At 33.0% G+C, this 17,778-nt stretch overlaps 1 protein-coding gene across 1 annotated transcript; it reads left to right on the forward strand.

Annotated features, from left to right (window-relative positions):
* Nucleotides 1-9,129: 9,129 nt before the first annotated feature.
* Nucleotides 9,130-17,358, forward strand: LINS1 (lines homolog 1). The gene is made up of 6 exons (XM_044662458.1): nucleotides 9,130-9,525; nucleotides 9,615-9,704; nucleotides 11,258-11,399; nucleotides 12,196-12,795; nucleotides 14,152-14,323; nucleotides 15,537-17,358. The coding sequence occupies exons 1-6, from the start codon at nucleotides 9,130-9,132 to the stop codon at nucleotides 16,447-16,449; spliced, it is 2,313 nt and encodes a 770-aa protein (XP_044518393.1). The 3' UTR covers nucleotides 16,450-17,358.
* Nucleotides 17,359-17,778: the final 420 nt, after the last annotated feature.

Here is a 17,778-nt window from a genome sequence, read left to right on the forward strand (position 1 = left end):
GTCTTGCCATTGGATTTAGGTGACCCTGGAAGAAAGAGTAAGACTAATGGTTTTGTGCAACTGTCTCACTTAAATCAAATTCATGCTTGAGTCAAGACCTCTTGTAATGTCATTGGGCCTCTTCAAAATGAAGGATGAGCAACACCAATAATAATGATAATAATGGTAATAAAGAAATTGAGGCATAGTGAAGGGAAGTGAACTTCTCAAGGTTCCTAGCTTGGATAGTGACATTAAAGATCATCTCTCCAGTCTTTCTACCATTGTGGTTACTGTGGCAACTTTCTACCACAGTGGTAACACAGGCAGTGTGTTAAATGGGAAACAAGAGAGGCTTACCTGGGTTTTTTCCTTGTTGTTTACAGAGCTATCTAACCAAGTGACAGTCCTCTTATCTTCTCTGAACTTCAGTTTTCTTATCTGTAAATCAGAGACAATAATACAAAGAACATGGTTTGCCCCTCTAATTACACATCCAGTAAGGCATAAAAGAGTATAGTATTTTATAGTTATAATGCTGTCATGGTCTAGTGCAGAGAACCTAAGTCAAAGAGGCAAACCATGTATATAGTGAGGACCTCCAGATATTTCTGCTCACAGGTGATAGATTATATCAAGTCTGGGATGATTGTCTCCCAAATAAGAGCCAGCAATTACTCTGAAGAGTTTGGCCTAACTAGTAACATAAAAACAAACAAACAGAATAATTGGGTAAAGAATGTCTATTGTATAAACTTTATTCAGTTAAATAGACAAAAACTAAAGAACTGCCATATAGCATATGTATTTCAGACAGCCCCTTCACCTGGATAGTGAATCAGTCTCAGATTGGAACAGGATTAGATGAGTACATTAGATCACCTTCAAGAAATTGTAAAGTTCTTGTAATATTCCCATACTTTTCTTTGAAACAAAGGACCATCTTTTTAATGCTAATATTTTGGTGGTGATATATGACTACAAGGCATAAATAATTACAGTTTCTAAAAAAATGAAATTTAAATTCACCCAAAAGTCAGTGGAGAGGTGTATGGTGAGTGTGAGTAGTCTGTAAGATATTTTCCAGTAAGGAAGTACTTAATGTAAGGGATGGCATAGAAATGTATGATAAAAAAAGATGGGCTGGTCAGGTGTTAAGAATGATAGATAATTAATAAATCTATATGCTTTATTGTCAGGTGAATTTAAGAAAAGTACCAGTACATTGGGAAGACCCCTTTGTGGTGAATTCCTGGGAAGACATGAGCAAGAGTCAAGTTGAGCAGGAATGGGTGGGTTGTGATTTTTGTTATTGGAGGAAATAACATCCATGATGAGATCACAGATCCTTTGAAGTACTTACTTCATAAAATTTTGAATCAAGTGCATGTAAAGTACTTTGTAAATTTTAGAATGTTATAAAATGTAAGGTTTCTTTAGGATTTTTAGTAGGTATGCTTTTTAACATTGGTTATTATATATTATAAGTGTTGATGTAGATGTATAGGAAACTAGTCTGTAATTATATTGATCATATGTCACTGACAAATCTTGGAGTTGGATTGGACCTTAATTATCCTTCTTTCATGCCCTTCCACTTATGTCTTGCCTCTTTTCCTCCTTCTCCCTAATTCAGTTTCCTGACAGTCCTGAGAAACTTGTACTGGAACGCCTTCAATGATGAGAACCCTCTAAGAAATCAGTCTGTTCACAGCGCCCCATACACAGTAAGTGTTCAGTAAGTATTTGTTGAATAAATGAATTGCTTTGTGCATTCATTCAAATCCAAATGATTGAATTGAAGGTGAGAGGTTTTTCCTTCCTTTTTTTCCCTCACCTACATTAGGTCAGGTAATTTTCAGATTAGTCTTGTGTTTACTTTTTTTTAATCTAAAAATAGGACATTATATTTTTCCTGGGGAATATAACCTTTACTTTGGTTCATAGATGATTTTTATCCTGATTATCATTATATGTATTTACTATCTTAATCTATCTGCAGATTTGATAAACATACTTAACCATTGCCTCATCCCAGTCATTGATAAAAATGTTGAATAGATCAGATCAAGGATCAGAATCAAAGCTAGATTATAAACACAGGCTGCTGCTAAGAATACAATAGTACTAAATTTCATTTAAGAACCTTGGGGCATTTAATCCAGTCAGCACCTCAGTAGAAATTCCTATCTATAATATTCTCGACATCTAGCCTAAAGACTTCCATTGATGGAGAATTCATAGGAGGAAGAGTTACCCCATTCTTTTTTTCCTTCCTCTTCCTCCCAATGCATTCCTCTTTCTCATGCCTTAATTTAATTTAATTTTTAATATCATCCTATCATATTTAACTCACACCCTTGTCCTCTGTCTACATATACTCCTTCTAACTGCCCTAATGATGACAAAGTTCTTTGGTGTTACAGGAATCAGCTCCCCACGTAGGGATGGGTTGTACATGCTTTTTGATTTTTCTTTCCTGTTTACTTTTTTATGATTCTCTTGAGTCTTATATTTAAGAGTTGAATTTTTCATTCAGCTCTGGTCTTTTCATCAGGAATGTTTGAAAATCCTCTATTTCATTGAATATACCTATTTTTCCCTCTAAAGGATTATGCTCTATTTTGCTGGATAACTGATTCTTGGTTGAAATTCTAGCTCCTTCACCTTCTGGAATATCATATTCCAGGCCCTCTAATACTTTAATGTAGAAGCTGCAGTGCCTTGTGTTATTCTGACTGTGGCTCCACATTTGAATTGTTTCTTTTTGGTTGTTTGCAGTATTTTCTCCTTGACCTAGGAGTTTTGGAATTTCGCAATAATATTCCTGGGAGTCATCCTTTGGAGATCTCTTTCAAGAGATGATCAGTGAATTCTTTCAATTTCTATTTTGTACTCTCATTCTAGAATATCAGGGCAGTTTTCCTTCATGATTTGTCTAAGCCCCTTTTTTGATCATGGCTTCCAGGTGGTCCAATAATTCTTAAATTATCTTTCCTGGATTTATTTTCTAGATCAATTGTTTTTCTCATGAAGTATTTCACATTTTATTTTATTTTTTTATTCATTTGACTTACTTTGATTGTTTCTTGATGTTTTATGGAGTTATTAGATTCCACTTATTCAATACTAATTTTTAAGGCATGATTTTCTTAAGTGAGCTTTTGTACCTCCTTTACCATTTGGCCAGTTCTACCTTGTAAAGAGTTCTTTTCCTCAGTGATATTTTTTGTACCTCTTTTCCAAAGGGCCAATTCTGTCTTTCAAGTTTTTCACTTTAGTACATTTTTGTATATCTTTTTCCATTTGGCCAATTCTTCTGTTTGAGTTGTTTTTCTTTTCTCTGTATTTTTGTTACTTCTTTACCAAGATCTATTGATCTATTCTGTTTAAAAAAACAGTATAGTATTAATTTTTTTGGCATTTTTTTGTGCCTTCTTTACCAAGCTGTTGTCTTTTTTTTCATGACTTTTCTTATATCACTCTCATTTCTTTTCTACCTCTCATATTTAATTTCTATAATCCCCTTTGAGCTTCTCTTTTAATTCTTTTGGGCTTGAGAACAATTCATACTTTTCTTGGAGTCTTTGAATGTACTAATATTGACTTTGTTGTCGTCGTCTGAGTTTGAGTCTACTCTGTCAAAAAAAATAACTATACTGAGTTTCTTTTTTCATTATTTGCTAATTTACCTTCCTTTTCCTTTTCTTTTAGTTTAAAAACTGTTAAAGTTGGGCTCTATAACAGTGGTGAAGACAGCACTGTTACAAGCTTCAGGTTCTTTGTACAGCTGTCTTCAGAGATGGCACTGGGAATCTATTCTGCTTTCAGTTCTTCCAAGGTGGTATGATATAAGGAGAGATGTATTTAATACTCTTCTGGCCTGTGCTCTGCTCTGTGAGTAACCCTAATCACTCGTTTGCCCTTTGGAACTGTGACCAGGGTTCCCTGCTCCACTGTGGCTGCAACTGCTGGTGTGAGCCTGTGCTCCTCTTCACCCTGAGAGCATGCCCCAGGACTACAACCTGGTTCTGCACATGGGCAATGGGGCAAGAGTCTTGCACCTAGAACCAGCAACTTCTGTAATCTCCTGAGAAGTTGTCTGACTCCCCTTACCTGTAGCTGAGAACTCTGGAAGCCTTGGCTGCTGTTTCAGTCGTACTCGAGGCCTGTTGCCTCTGTAGGGCCTGCCCTGAGAGGTTGTGCTTCACCTCCACTCCCATGCATTAGAGCCCTTATGCTGGCCTTCTAAGTTGTTTTAGACTGGAAAATTACCTTGTCTTTTTTGTGGGTAATACCGTTTCAGAATTTGTTTTGAAATGTTATATCATAGTTTTTTGGAAGGTAATTTGGTAGAAATCAGATGGGTCTCTGTACCTTCTCCACCATCTTGGCTCTACCCTAGTCAACCTTCATGATTTTCTTTAAGTATAGATCTGACTGTGTTACTCGTAAACCTGCGCAATAAACCCTAGTGGCTCCCTAAAATCCTCTGGTATTTTTCAGGCTAGCCTAACTGGCTCTCTGTTACTGATGTGATGTTATATCTACTCCCATTTCTGCCTTTGTACTGACTGTCACTTATGCCTGGAACACATTTCCCTTCTTCTCCTCAAAGTCAAACTCAAATAGAAATGGGAGTCACTAATATGTACCTAAGGATCCCTGCAGGCTGCTTATTGAGTTAGTTTTAAAATATAATGTTATATATTTTGTCATTTATTTTGTTAAATATTTCCCAGTTACTTTTTAATCTGGTTAAAGCCATTAGGGAGTGAGTGGTATGGGCTGCGGCAGTGCCCATGTTTGACATTTCTATCTTTTTGATATCTTTTGATAGCTAGGTAGTCTTCTGCTAAGGGAGATCCCTTAGCTTCAAATGTGGTCACACATAAGAAGAGAACAACAAATAAAGCTGCTTTAAAGACAGTATATGGAGAGGAAATTATCCTTTATATCCATCTACTATTTCATGTAAAGAGAAAATTTCTGGGTTCCTATTTTGGGCAAGGGAGAAGCTATCTTCACAATGCTTTCCATCTTCATGTTACTCTTCTCACCTTTTCCCTTGGAGGGATCAAGCCTAGAGTATGGGGTAGCAAAGTAGTAGTAATAAGAGAAACTTTCCAATAGCTTTTCCAGGCCCTTACCAGGCTAAGCCTTACTAATTACCAACTTGTTCCAAATCCTCAGGAAAAAGGTTCACTCATCAAAAAATTTTATTTCTACAAAATTCAGTGTAAAAGACAATCCCAACATGTACACCCTCTCTCCCACCATTACAAAGATAAAAGTGAAGACAATCCTGTAAAAAAACTAAACTGTTGATGGTACTCTTTCTTTAACTACTTTTTAGTTATTTTGTACTTATTTATTTGTACTTTTAAATTGGGGGAGGGGTGTGCACTCATAAATGTCCTATCTCTTTTGCTAGAATGTGAGTTCCTTATAATGGAGGAATTTTTTTCATTCGTTATATTTGTATATCAAACATAATACGTAGAAAATAGTGGGTAAAATACAAATAAGTGCTTTTGGATTGATTGATATCTGATACTCCCAGATATACCAATCTATTTATTTGAAAAAAGAATTATATTTAATATAACTGCACTGATGAGCCCCTTAATAATCACCACATCACTTTCTCAGTGTTCACTGTCTACCTGTTTGTTCAACTGCTTTAGAGATTTTCTGTTGCTTCACATTATGCTGACTGGCCTTTATTTAGAGACCTACCCCTAAACACAGCAAATTTACCTGTCTGTAATACTTTGGCACTTTGCTGCCATTTCTCAAAAATTACCCATAGTTGCATGTCTAGAACTCAAATCAGCAGCCATTAAGCTCTTGATGTATGTAGTATACTACCTTCTAGTTGTTAGTAATCAAAGCAAGAACATGAGGGAGGGAGAAAACATAACTGAATTAATTAGGAAAGATTTCTGGGGGCAAGTATCTGAAATGATCTTTTATCTCTAACACTTCTACATTTGTGACTCCAGGCAAGTCATTTAACATCCAGTGTTCTTCCAGTTCTCAACCTCTTAAAATCTCATAGTCTGTTCCCACCTGCAAAGAGGGGAGATGGAAATGGAGTTTTTACCAGGCATCCGGGACAAGAGTGAACTCATGAAATGCTGAGTAGATCAATCTTATGTATCTGGAACACAGAGTAGGTGGAGAATAATATAAAGTAAGGGTGGAAAGGGAGATTGGAGCCAAGTTATGGAGAATATGTATTTAAACATGGTGCCAAGTGGTTTGTATTCCATCCATCCCATTTTTAAGAAGTTAATAAAGGTTTTTTATAACAAGGGTAGAAGAGATACAATTGGCCCTTTGCCTTAGGAAGATATTTTGAAGAAGGGAGAGCTAGGGTCAGAGATAACGATTATAAAGCTATTATAATAGTGAGAGGTCATGAAGACCTGAAACCCAAATGGTGGTCAGGGGAGTAGATAAAAAGGAGCAGATATAAAATGTTGTAAAAGAAGAATTAGGATTTGATTATACATCCAGGAAGTTATTTGGGAATGAAGGTGAAAGAAAAGGAAGAATGAACAGTGACTCCATAGGTGAGAACTTATTTGACTGGGAAGTCATTTAGAAATTCTGTTGGAACTCCAAAATATAATTTGTCTAGGTCACAAATTTTAAAATAATTTAAAATGGCTGAATGTTTTCTTTTCTTAGGCTTTAGTTAATGCTCTTTGCTTTGTCCTTTATAATGTGAAGTTATTCTCTGCCATTTTCATGAAGCAAGTCCCAGATTTGAAGTGTCTGAATACAGTTCGATCTTATATATATGAAGAACCTGAATTCCTTTATCTCCTCTTTTACTAACTGTATGACTTTAGGCAAGTAATTTAACCTCCCTGGGTCTCCGTTTTCTCATTGTAAAATGAGAGTTTGAACTAAATGAAATTTAAGGAACTTTCCAATTTTAAATCTAGTCCCATTCTATACATAGCTTTAAGAAAAATTTTGTTTTTTGTCTGACTTTTTTTTTGCAAACCCATTCTAACCATTAATATCTTGAGTTTCTTATATATTTATGCCATATTTTTTAATCAGTCTTAATTTGTGCTTGGTTAGTAATCAGTCTTTAACATTTTTGCACGTAATCTTTTGAAAGAGGATTTGAAACAAACAAACAAAAAAACCCTAGGGTTTTTCTTTTTAAAAATGGACTGTATATTTCTGGAAGAGTTTAATTAAAAATTCTTTCTCTTTCTTTCCCTTGATTTTTCATCATTCTCTTGGTTCTTTTCTCAAAACATAACTTTTGTCTCCTTTGTTGTCTTTTCTTGAATAAGTAAAATAGATTTGTTACCTGCTGTCTTCTCTTTTTTACAGTTTCAGCAGTTCCATTCATTCCTAGTACTTTAACTGTCACCTATATAGATCTAACTAACAAATTTCCATCTATTCCTGATTTTTTTTCCAAATCCAAAAATGCACATCTCTCAAAACTCCCTATATGTTCAGACTTTACTGTTATCTTTGACCCTTCCCTCTCCTCTTTCTCTCATATCCAATTAGTTATTTCAACTCAAATATTTATTGGGCATCTACCAGGATGAAAGCACTATTTCATGTCCTGTAGAGGCAGCTTTGGCAGTATCTTCCACATTCACCTTCTCTTTTTCATTGCCACCACTTTATTAGAAGACCTGATTCCTGCCTACATGGACTGTAGCTTCCACTCTACCACTGAAATCCATCTTTTGGGCCTTATTACTCTTCTTAAAATCTTCCCCTATGACATGAAAGAGTTCTCCACAACTTGACCACTTCCCTACCTTTCTAACCTTATCTTATGTGACACCTAGAGCCTGGGCTTGGAGTCATGGTGCCCTGAGTTCAAATATGGCTTTAGGTACTCTTTGCATTAGTTTCCCATTTGTAAAATGGAGATAATAGCAGCTACCTCCCACCGTGTGGTCATCAGAATCAAATGAAGTATTACAAAGTTGCTGGTACATAATAGATACTATATAAATGCTAATCTCTTCTCAATTTCCCTGCACGTACTCTATGCTGCAGCTAAACATACCTTCTACTTTTATTGTTCCCTTTGCTGAGGACTGCCTTCTACTTTTTCATGCTTGCCTGACAGGTTACATCCTTTAAAGCAGTGGAGTTAAATAGAAATATGAGGACCATTAATTCATACATAAGCATTCCTGTGGGCCACATATTGGCTTATTCTTAAAATGTAATATTGTCTGTGTTTTAACATATTTTGTTTATTTTGTTCAGTATTTCCCAATCGTGTTTTACTTTGATTCATACAGCATACCAGGAGTGTTGGAGGCTACATGCCTGACACCTCTGCTTTAAAACATTTATATTCTTGCTCATCTTTTTTAAGATTTTAATCTTAAAAATGAAATCTTTAAATGAAATGCTGCCTTAAAATTTGAAAAACAAAATCATAGTTTGACAGTTGGAAGTCACCGCTATGACTCATACTTGAAATTCTCATTCTACTTTACCCTACAAATGGTCATCTAGCTTCTTGAAGCTCTTCAGTTAAAGGAATGTACCAAATGTCCAGACTTTGCATTCTTTCCTTGATCTTTCTTAGGAGTGACCTTTATCCACTTGGACATGATGTAACATTCGACTTTGACCTTGCTCATGTTTTTAGATGATTTCTTTTGCTTAGCATCTCCTTACTACATGAGTTCCTTTAGTGTGAGAATTGTATTTTAGCTACTCAATAATTAATAATTAATAAGCTAATTAACCCCTTTTTTCCTAGTGCCTTACCTAAAGTAGACAATACATATTTGCTTAGTCAAGTTTATTTCAACTATAGTTTTCTATTTAAAGATGTTAATTATAAACTTAATTCATTTATTTCACTCAAAAAGTTATCAGAGATGCCAGGGTTTGTATTTTATGCTGTGCTGCTACTAAAATTTTTATGTAATTTTTTATTGCATATCATCAGTTTTAGAAGTAACCTAAGTGATTAAAAAGGAAGTTGAGTGTTATTTGTCATATTAAAATGAAATTTATAATACTGTTGTATTTATTTGTATTTTAGGTATCTTTGAAGGAATATTTTGCTTGTGTTTGGGTTGGAGAGACTACAATTCAAGAGAATTAAGATCAAACAAATCACATCTTGGGGAAAAAATGGAAACTTCCTATCAAGTTTTAGAACAGTTATATAAGAAGGTACTTCTTGGAGCTACACTTGAAAATAATAGCCAGGAATATGCATTTCATCTCAGTCTATCATTTTCAGCCCAAGATTTATCCTCATCAAATTTCCTAAAGTGGCCAAGTGTTCATCGTGGTGACCAGGCTAGTTCTGTTAATGTGGATGCCTTTCCCACTCCAACAGCATCAATAAATTTAAAAATGAATTTTCAAGTTAATAATCCTAGAGATATAATGCTACTTCAACTAACAATAATCAAGATGATGATAACCAAAATACTATCCACAAAAATGGAATTCTATATAAAAGAGAAGTACAGTGAGATAATTGAAATTCTTTTAAAGCCTTATGAACTGGAATCCAAATTAGTAAGTTTTTTATCTAAAAATATCATGTCAAAGTTGAGTGTTTAAAATTCAGATTTTAAGAATACTCATGAATTTCTGCTTTTATACAGATCAGCACATTCCATGGTTCTGATAAATTATTGTCTCATATGGCTGCAAAGTGTCTTGCCTCACTATTATATTTACAACTAAGAGAAAAAGTAAGTATAGAAAATGATACCAAAAAAAAACAAAGAAAATAAGTATTATGAAAAATTAAGTCATTATTTTGAGATTCATGAATTTTTTTCTTTTAAAATTCTTAAGCTTCTTGATTAGTACTATATTGTGCTAAATAACATTCTAATAATATAAACATAAGTAAAGAATTAGAATCATGAAACTTTTGAATAGATCATTATTATCATTATTATCAAATGTAGTATAAATATATAAATTAGTGTACATTTCTAAGACTAGCCTTTAATACCCCTGCCACTTCTATCTATATACATACATACACATATATACTATACACAAGTTCAGCTTCATTTCCTATTTTATATTTTGACTTCTTTATAAACTAGTAGCAACTAATACCACTTACTAGCTTGAATAATATTAGAATGTGTAATGTCAGACAGCCTATTTTTTATCTTTGTTTCATATGAAATTGTGGATGAGTATATCATCATTAGGAAATTCTTTATAAGGGAATTTTGATTATGTAAAAGTAACAATTAAAACCACTGCAACTAAATTAGAATGGTAACTGATTAGTGGAGAAAGGAGGGGGAATCTTCGGAGGAGGACTTAGATGGCAAATGTTTAACAAGGAAAAAAAACTTTTGCAGCAATGTTCTCTAAGGGCCTAATTTCCAAGATATGGAACGGACTCATTCAAATTTAAAAGGATGAAAATCATTTTCCACTGATAGTTAGGTGATATAAACAGGCAGTTTTCTGAAGATCAAATCTATCCTTAGCCAGATGGAGAAATACAAACTTGAACAACTCTGGGATTTTACCTTACATTCATTCCATTGGAAAAGATGACAAAAGAAAAATGACTAATAGAAGAACTCCAATAGAATAGCCATATACATACTCTGTTGGTGGAACAGTGGATTGATTTAATTATTTTGAAAAGCAGTTTGAAATTATTTTCAAAGCATCAGTAAACTATGTATTGACCAGTTTATACCACTACTCAGCCTGTATCTCAAAGGGATCAAAGAAAAAGAAAAAAAGATCTACATGTACACAAATATTCATAGCAACTCTTTGTTCAGTGGCAAAAAAAAAATGGAGAAATTACAGTAAGCTAGTATAATAGAGTTGAATAATATTGTGCTATAAGAAGTGATAAAAGGATGGTTTCAGAGAAACCTAGGAGACTTGTTGGAGATGGTTTGAGGTAAGCAGAATCGGGAGAACAATTTATATAACAGTGACATTTTATAGGCTAACAACTTCAGACAGTGGTCAAATACAATTCTCTAAGTTCCACGATAATATAGTTTATTATGAAATGGTTAGAGGGAAACATTTTTGGTCATGTTCAATATGAGAATTTGTTTTCCTTGACTTTGCATTTTAAAATATAATTTTTCAATGACTGTAATAAAAGGGAGAAAAAATAGATTTTTGTTAATAAAAAATGTTAAATTTTAAAATGTTTGTGTGGCATTGAATTATATCATGAAAAAGAACTGACTTGTGGTAGAATTTAAAACATGCCTTATTCTTTTTTTTTTTCTCTTTTCTCCTATAGGCTATAACAAATAAAACATGGACAGCTTTTTGTTTAAAAACTCTCTCTGACTATCCCGAAAGTAATGCAATTTCATATTGTTTCTGGACTCTTACAGCTGTAATAAAAGAAATATTGAAGGCTACATGTTCACAAAAAACAGGTGCCAGTTCTTTGACATAAATAAGCATCATTACCCACAGAGTAGTTTATGCTTATAATATAGAGTGAATTCTATTTTACAACTGCCCATCTTTCACTAAAATAAGAAAGATAGACTTTCCTTATAATTCTCTTCAAAGAGCTAGAGTAATAGGTTAACTTTAAAAATAAGTTTGTATTTTTGAAGTAGATATTGAAGCTTTTCTTTATTATTTAACCCTATGACCCTTAAATAACATACTACAAATTTGAGCTAGAAGAGACCTCTCAAACTATCTAATAAAGCTACCTAATTTTATAATAGAGGAAACTGAGGTCCATAGAGGTTGAAATTCTTGCCCAACTCACACAAGTAATAATTGTTAGAGGCAGGATCTGAATCTAAAACCCATGTCTTTTGATTACCAGGCCAGTCTTTTTTCTACTACACCACATAACCTTAAAGTTCAAGTTTTCCCCTTTTCTCCTTTTCTAAATTTTAACTTTGAGTATTTTATACTTCTATTTTTATCTTATTTTCATTTGTAGTTTATTTTTTATTAAATGTTTTTCCATATAAGTCTTTTAAGTTTCTCATAAACTTCCTTTTTCTTTTTATCTCTGTTGCCTAGCACATAGTAGGCATTTAATAAATATTTTCAGTGGGGCATTAGAAATTATTGGTTCTTTTGTTTTTCTTATGATTGTGATTATGACATAGAATCAGACTTAAAGTTTTGTTTAAAATTCTTAATGTCTGTTTAGTTGTGCTTTAATAACAGTCATCTATATCCCATTTATTTTTTTTTTCATTTCAGACATGTTGAAGCAGTTTTTGACATCTTTTGATTCTCTTTTTGAAGTCTTTTACTCTTCAGTTTTTTCTCAACATTTTGAAAACTGTCAAGATTCTTCACTAAAGCCCCAGATTACAAATTTCTTGATTTGTTTTTTGGAATTTCTTGAAATTCTAATAGCCTCTCGAATTCACCTGAAGTTATATTTTACTTGCCAGAGGATTTTTTATTTGAACGTATTTTGTGCTTTGGATATTATTACCTGGCCTGTTCACTCTTTAGTCAAAAAGAAGTTTATCATACTTATTAAAAGATGTCTGCTACACAAAGTGGGTGAGGATTCCCTAAATACTTCATTTCCCACTTTAATGATACGAGATTCTCATTTAGATACGGATGTGTTAGCTTTGGGTAATGCTTTTTTGCAAGCTGTGAATTTGGGGTGGTTGAAGCAATTAACTGTTAGTGGAAAACCCAGCCATTTTGGAGGCAGTGAAGTTCAACCTGGAAATAACAGTCTTGTTGTCCCTGACCTCACTATGCTCAGAGCATCAAGTTTGGTTTTACTGAAATCCTTAGAAATCAAGGCGCAAAATTGTACATCAGCAATTGAAGTAAAAGGTAATTTAACATTTTGCCCCCTACCCTCAAAGAAAAAGTGATAAATAATTTGTAAGAGCTTGAAACTTGTAGTTCTTCCTAATTTGAACCAATATGAAATTTTCTCCAAACTTAGTAAATGACTACTATTAATGACGTTTTTATAATTTATTATGTACAAATTAATAAACATGAAGTAGTTTTTTTAATTGGTTGCTTTTATTTAATTTTAAATGAGTACATTCTACAGCTACTACTTTATTGATTAAATTTATTTCAGAAAAAATAAAAATATATATATGAGCTAGTTTAAGAAAGGACCAATAAAATTAATTGTCATACAAGCATTGTATTTTCATACAATAACCCTGTATAAAAGAGTGACAAATGCCAGCTTACGTGTTGATAAAACTTAGAAATGAAACTTACCCCTGATATATTTTCTAAAGAAATGACTACATGAACTCTTTAGTTATTCAGAGTCTTTTGGTAAAATTAATATGGAGAATCCTTGCATTTACAGAGGTTTTTGTTGAATTAACTAGTTAGGAAGTTAACATGAAAATTTATGGTATTTTATTTTGATAACTTATCAAATGAAGATCATTTAAAGGCTGACATTTTAGTTTAGGTACTGTGAAAAAAAATTCCTTGGTTTTACTAAAAAGAAAACATCAGATCTAAGCCTTACATGAAGAGAATATTAATTCTATGGTAAAGTTTCACACCAGGATGCCTTTTACAACAAATTACAAGCCTTACAAGTTCATCCTGGATGTTTCTTACTCTAATTCTAGAAATATTTCTGTTTCATATGCAGTTATAAGGTGTAACACTAGGTGGCATTCCAATGTAATTTTAGATTTTGCCATTGGAATAAAAAAATACCTATGGTAATGTTATAAGTTTTTGTGATGTTAGCAGTTTTGGTGGTATGCTTATTTAAAAATGATAGTTTTAAAACATGCACTTATTTTTCCATATACTTGAGACTTCGCTAGTTATAGTTTTATTTATAGCAATTTGTCAGTAGTTGTTATTTTTGAATTTTTATAATTATATTTCCACTATAAAACTTATCATAATTATATTTACACATATTCTACTAATCAATTTAAATTTAACAAAAACTACTTTAAAAATTTATATTTGTCCCTAATTTCTATGGTAAACTATTTGTGAAAAATATTAAATGAATAACTGCTTTCTACTGGCCATTTAAAAATTTAGTTTTGCCTTCTTGAGATATCATGAGAAAATATCTTTTAGTATGTCTTTTATTGACAAGATGTGTTTTTGTAAGATTTTTTATTTAGAAATAAAACTTTTCATTATTTGTATTTTGGTAATTTTATTTTTGTGGGTTTTTTTGTCAAGTTGAATTACAGAAATTCATGTCTGAGTTGCTGACCTTCTTGAAACAACATCTTCAGTCTTCTTTAAAACTGCATCATCACTGTGAATGGCTGTCTAAAATCTTCATAGAACAAGACGATGACATGCTAGAGGCTGCAAATGCATCATTAGGCATATACCAAAAGCTTACTAGGTTGGTATATTGTTTATTAGTTAACCCTATAAAATATCTAAAAGATATTTTTGTACCAGTAAATATCAGGAAAATGAGAATAATAGTTGCTTTTAAAAGTATTTTTCACTTGTATTAATTTTTTTTTTTTTTTTTTACTGAACAAACTAAAACTTTTCCTAATAAGTGCTTATTCCTACTTTCTGATGGGACCCGATTTTATGCTGACTGATTAACAGGATACATTTAAGTCCTCACAATGAAAACTTCACTGAGACAATTTTATAAGTGGCATAGCAAAAGGAACACCAACTGAAGTCAAAAACCAGGTTTTAGATCTGGGTCTTCTACTTAGTAACTGTATGCCCCAAGTAAAATAATTTATTTTCTTTGATTCATTTGTGAAGTGGAGAAATTGTATTAAATGCTCTCTAGAATTTCTCTTAGTTCTAAAATTCTATGGGTTTTTTCATTAATAAGAAATATTACTTGCTTCAAAAGTGATTTTCATCTTTATACTTTTAGATATGAATATATACATGGAAATAATTAAATCATCCCTTTTAAATATTACTTTTATTTTGCAAATGAGTTTGAAACAATGTCTTCCTAAAGTTAATATCTATAGTTGATTATTAAGTTACAGATGACCATTTTTTTATACTGGTTCTGCTTCTGCTTTGTTTAAAACCAAAACCTATTTTCTTTATTTCCATTTCTTTTCTTGGCTAGTGAGAAAGATTTCTTATTAATGATCTTATGTGGGTTTTTTTGCTCCCAGTAGTTATTTGTTTTATGACATTGTTGGCAATTTCTGTTTTGAGACTAAATGTTTAGGCCTAAATTTTCAAAGGATTTTAATCAGGAACATAAATTCCTCTGTAATTTGAGTTAGGCTTAAAAAAAGGTCAAATGTGAATCCAGTTTGAAACTTAGTTACATTAAAATTGGTTTCTTATCCCCCCACAATGAAGGGGATGTTTCTAAATTGTATTTTTGAATAAGTTTGAAATTTTCATATGAAATAGCTTCCCTGTGAACTTTAGATGTTCAAACTGTCATGAAATCACACTGAATGTATTAAGTATTTTGCTTTTTTCATTCTGGTTGTCATTTTGGATCAGATTATTAAGTATATTGGAAAAGGATGGTTTTTTGAAGTCTATTTGCTTTGAAAATAGTTGGTAGTTGAGCTGATATTTAATCTGGATTATATAAATACATTTATTTACAGAACATGGAATGAAGCTGCTAAGGGCACGACCCAAGAAAAAGAAACTTGGGACCATCAGACACATGAAAATGGCCTTAATCCTCACTGTATTTTCTTATTTCTCTTAAAAAACATTGATTTTGATGCAACAGTTCTCCTTGACTTTTTAATTTCATCAGAAACCTGCTTTCTTGAATACTTTGTTAGGTATTTAAAACTGCTCCAAGTAGAGAGAAACCACTTTTTTAAAGTTTGTAAGCTCTTTGATACAGCAGAATTAAGAGATGATGTGCATGTTTCTAGTACTTTCACTTCATATATTGAAAAAAGAAGCAGCAATGAAGCTACTCATCAGCCTCTTTTTTGTGGTACAAATTATTATGCTCTTTTACCCTTGACTTCTGACCCTACTTCTTCTGGAACAAATAATGAACAAAGAGACAACCAGATAATGAAGTCTAAGCAACCTAACTTACTGATATGCAATGATAACACATCTTCACCAGGAGCCTTTCAAAGCCTGGTTGATTATGATAGTTCAGAGGATTCTGAAGAGGAGTCAGTGGAAGAAGAATGTTTATCAAACATTAAACAGACTCCTTTGAACCATCAAGCCAATACGAAGATAAGGGAAACTGTTAATATGACTGAAGAAAAGAACCAGAATATCTTCGATTTTAATGCCAGACTACCAGATCTAAAAAAGTCTTCTACTTTGTCGTCTTTTGATTGTGAAGCTGCCCTAAATAATACTGCTTCCCAAATTGTAATATCTTCTAAAACACTTAAGTGCTTGAAAGAGCTAGAAGAGGCAATTTCCCGTTTGCAGAGGAGACATCTCTTTCCATACAATCCTTCGGCATTATTGAAATTGTTAAAACACATTGAAATGATAAATAACACTGAACCTGTTATAAAGACTGTTTCCATATAGCCTTTCCTAATTATCTGCTGTTTTTTACCCTTTTCTAGAAGTTTAGATGCTTTTACTCCCTTTGGTATCGTTTCACCACTCTCCTACTCAGACTGAACATCAGGGTTGTTTCAGTTGCTGCTACTAACATCCTGGACTTTTTCAGCTTCTCTTGCCCTTCTGTCATCTTATGGTCCCTTTGTTCTCCTTTAGGTTACTGAGCATTGCAGGAGAAAATTACAAGAGAGCGATGATTTGTTGTAGTACAAATTAATATTGTCTAACCTCAGACCCTCCATTTGGCTTAAAAATCATATTCATCTTTAGTTGACTTACTTTCACTTTACTTTCCTCACAGCATTTGTTATAAACTTATTTCATTCTTGTCTATTACCTTTTTGCTCACTGTAGATAACTTTATTTGATATGAGTGCCCTTAACTTCTACTCTTCCTGACTCAAAAGTTCTTTTTTCATTTCTTCTACTTTTCAAAGAAAGAAATAAATTGACCCATGCTATCCTTTATCTTATTCCCTCTCTCCTTTTCCAGGTACTCGCTTTATTGTTTTTCTTTTAAATCATTTTTAACTTTTATTTTAAACCTTTAACAATTCCCCATACCTTGAAACTAGAGGGTCCAACATGTACTAATACATCTCTTAACTCATAACTATATGATCAGTGTCTTTTGCCTTCTGATCTATCCTCTACTTTGTTGCATTATCAGAACCTGCTTTAAAGAAAATTAATCCAGCAACAGGCTTGGCTCTATCTGCTGAGCCACTTAGCTGCCCTCCACCCCATGTTTTGGTGAGAAATGACTAGTTTCCATTTCCCTAAATATCACCATCCTTGTCTGCCTTTTTTTACCTTTTTTTTTTTTAAACCTTTGTACTTCGGTGTATTGTCTTATAGGTGGAAGATTGGTAAGGGTGGGCAATGGGGGTCAAGTGACTTGCCCAGGGTCACACAGCTGGGAAGTGTCTGAGGCCAGGTTTGAACCTAGGACCTCCTGTCTCTAGGCCTGACTCTCACTCCACTGAGCTACCCAGCTGCCCCTTTTTTTACCTTTACTTATAGTTCTCTCCTCTTCTCGTTCTCCAAAGCTTTGTCAGCCTAATTCATACCCAAGCTCAAATGCCAGCTCCATAAAGCATTCCTTCATCTCTACTAGATGGAAATAATTTTCTTCTAAATTATCCCTACTGCATTTTCATATTCTATGTTGTATAAATGTACAGTAAAACATAAGCTTATTTGAGATCAGTCTTCGTTTCATTTTTCCTTTATATACACAGTGCCTAGCACAATTGCCTTGTATGCATTGGTTTTTAATAAATATATGCTGAA

The sequence above is a fragment of the Gracilinanus agilis genome, chromosome 2, assembly GCF_016433145.1.
Source record: "Gracilinanus agilis isolate LMUSP501 chromosome 2, AgileGrace, whole genome shotgun sequence".
Taxonomy (NCBI): Eukaryota; Metazoa; Chordata; class Mammalia; order Didelphimorphia; family Didelphidae; genus Gracilinanus; species Gracilinanus agilis.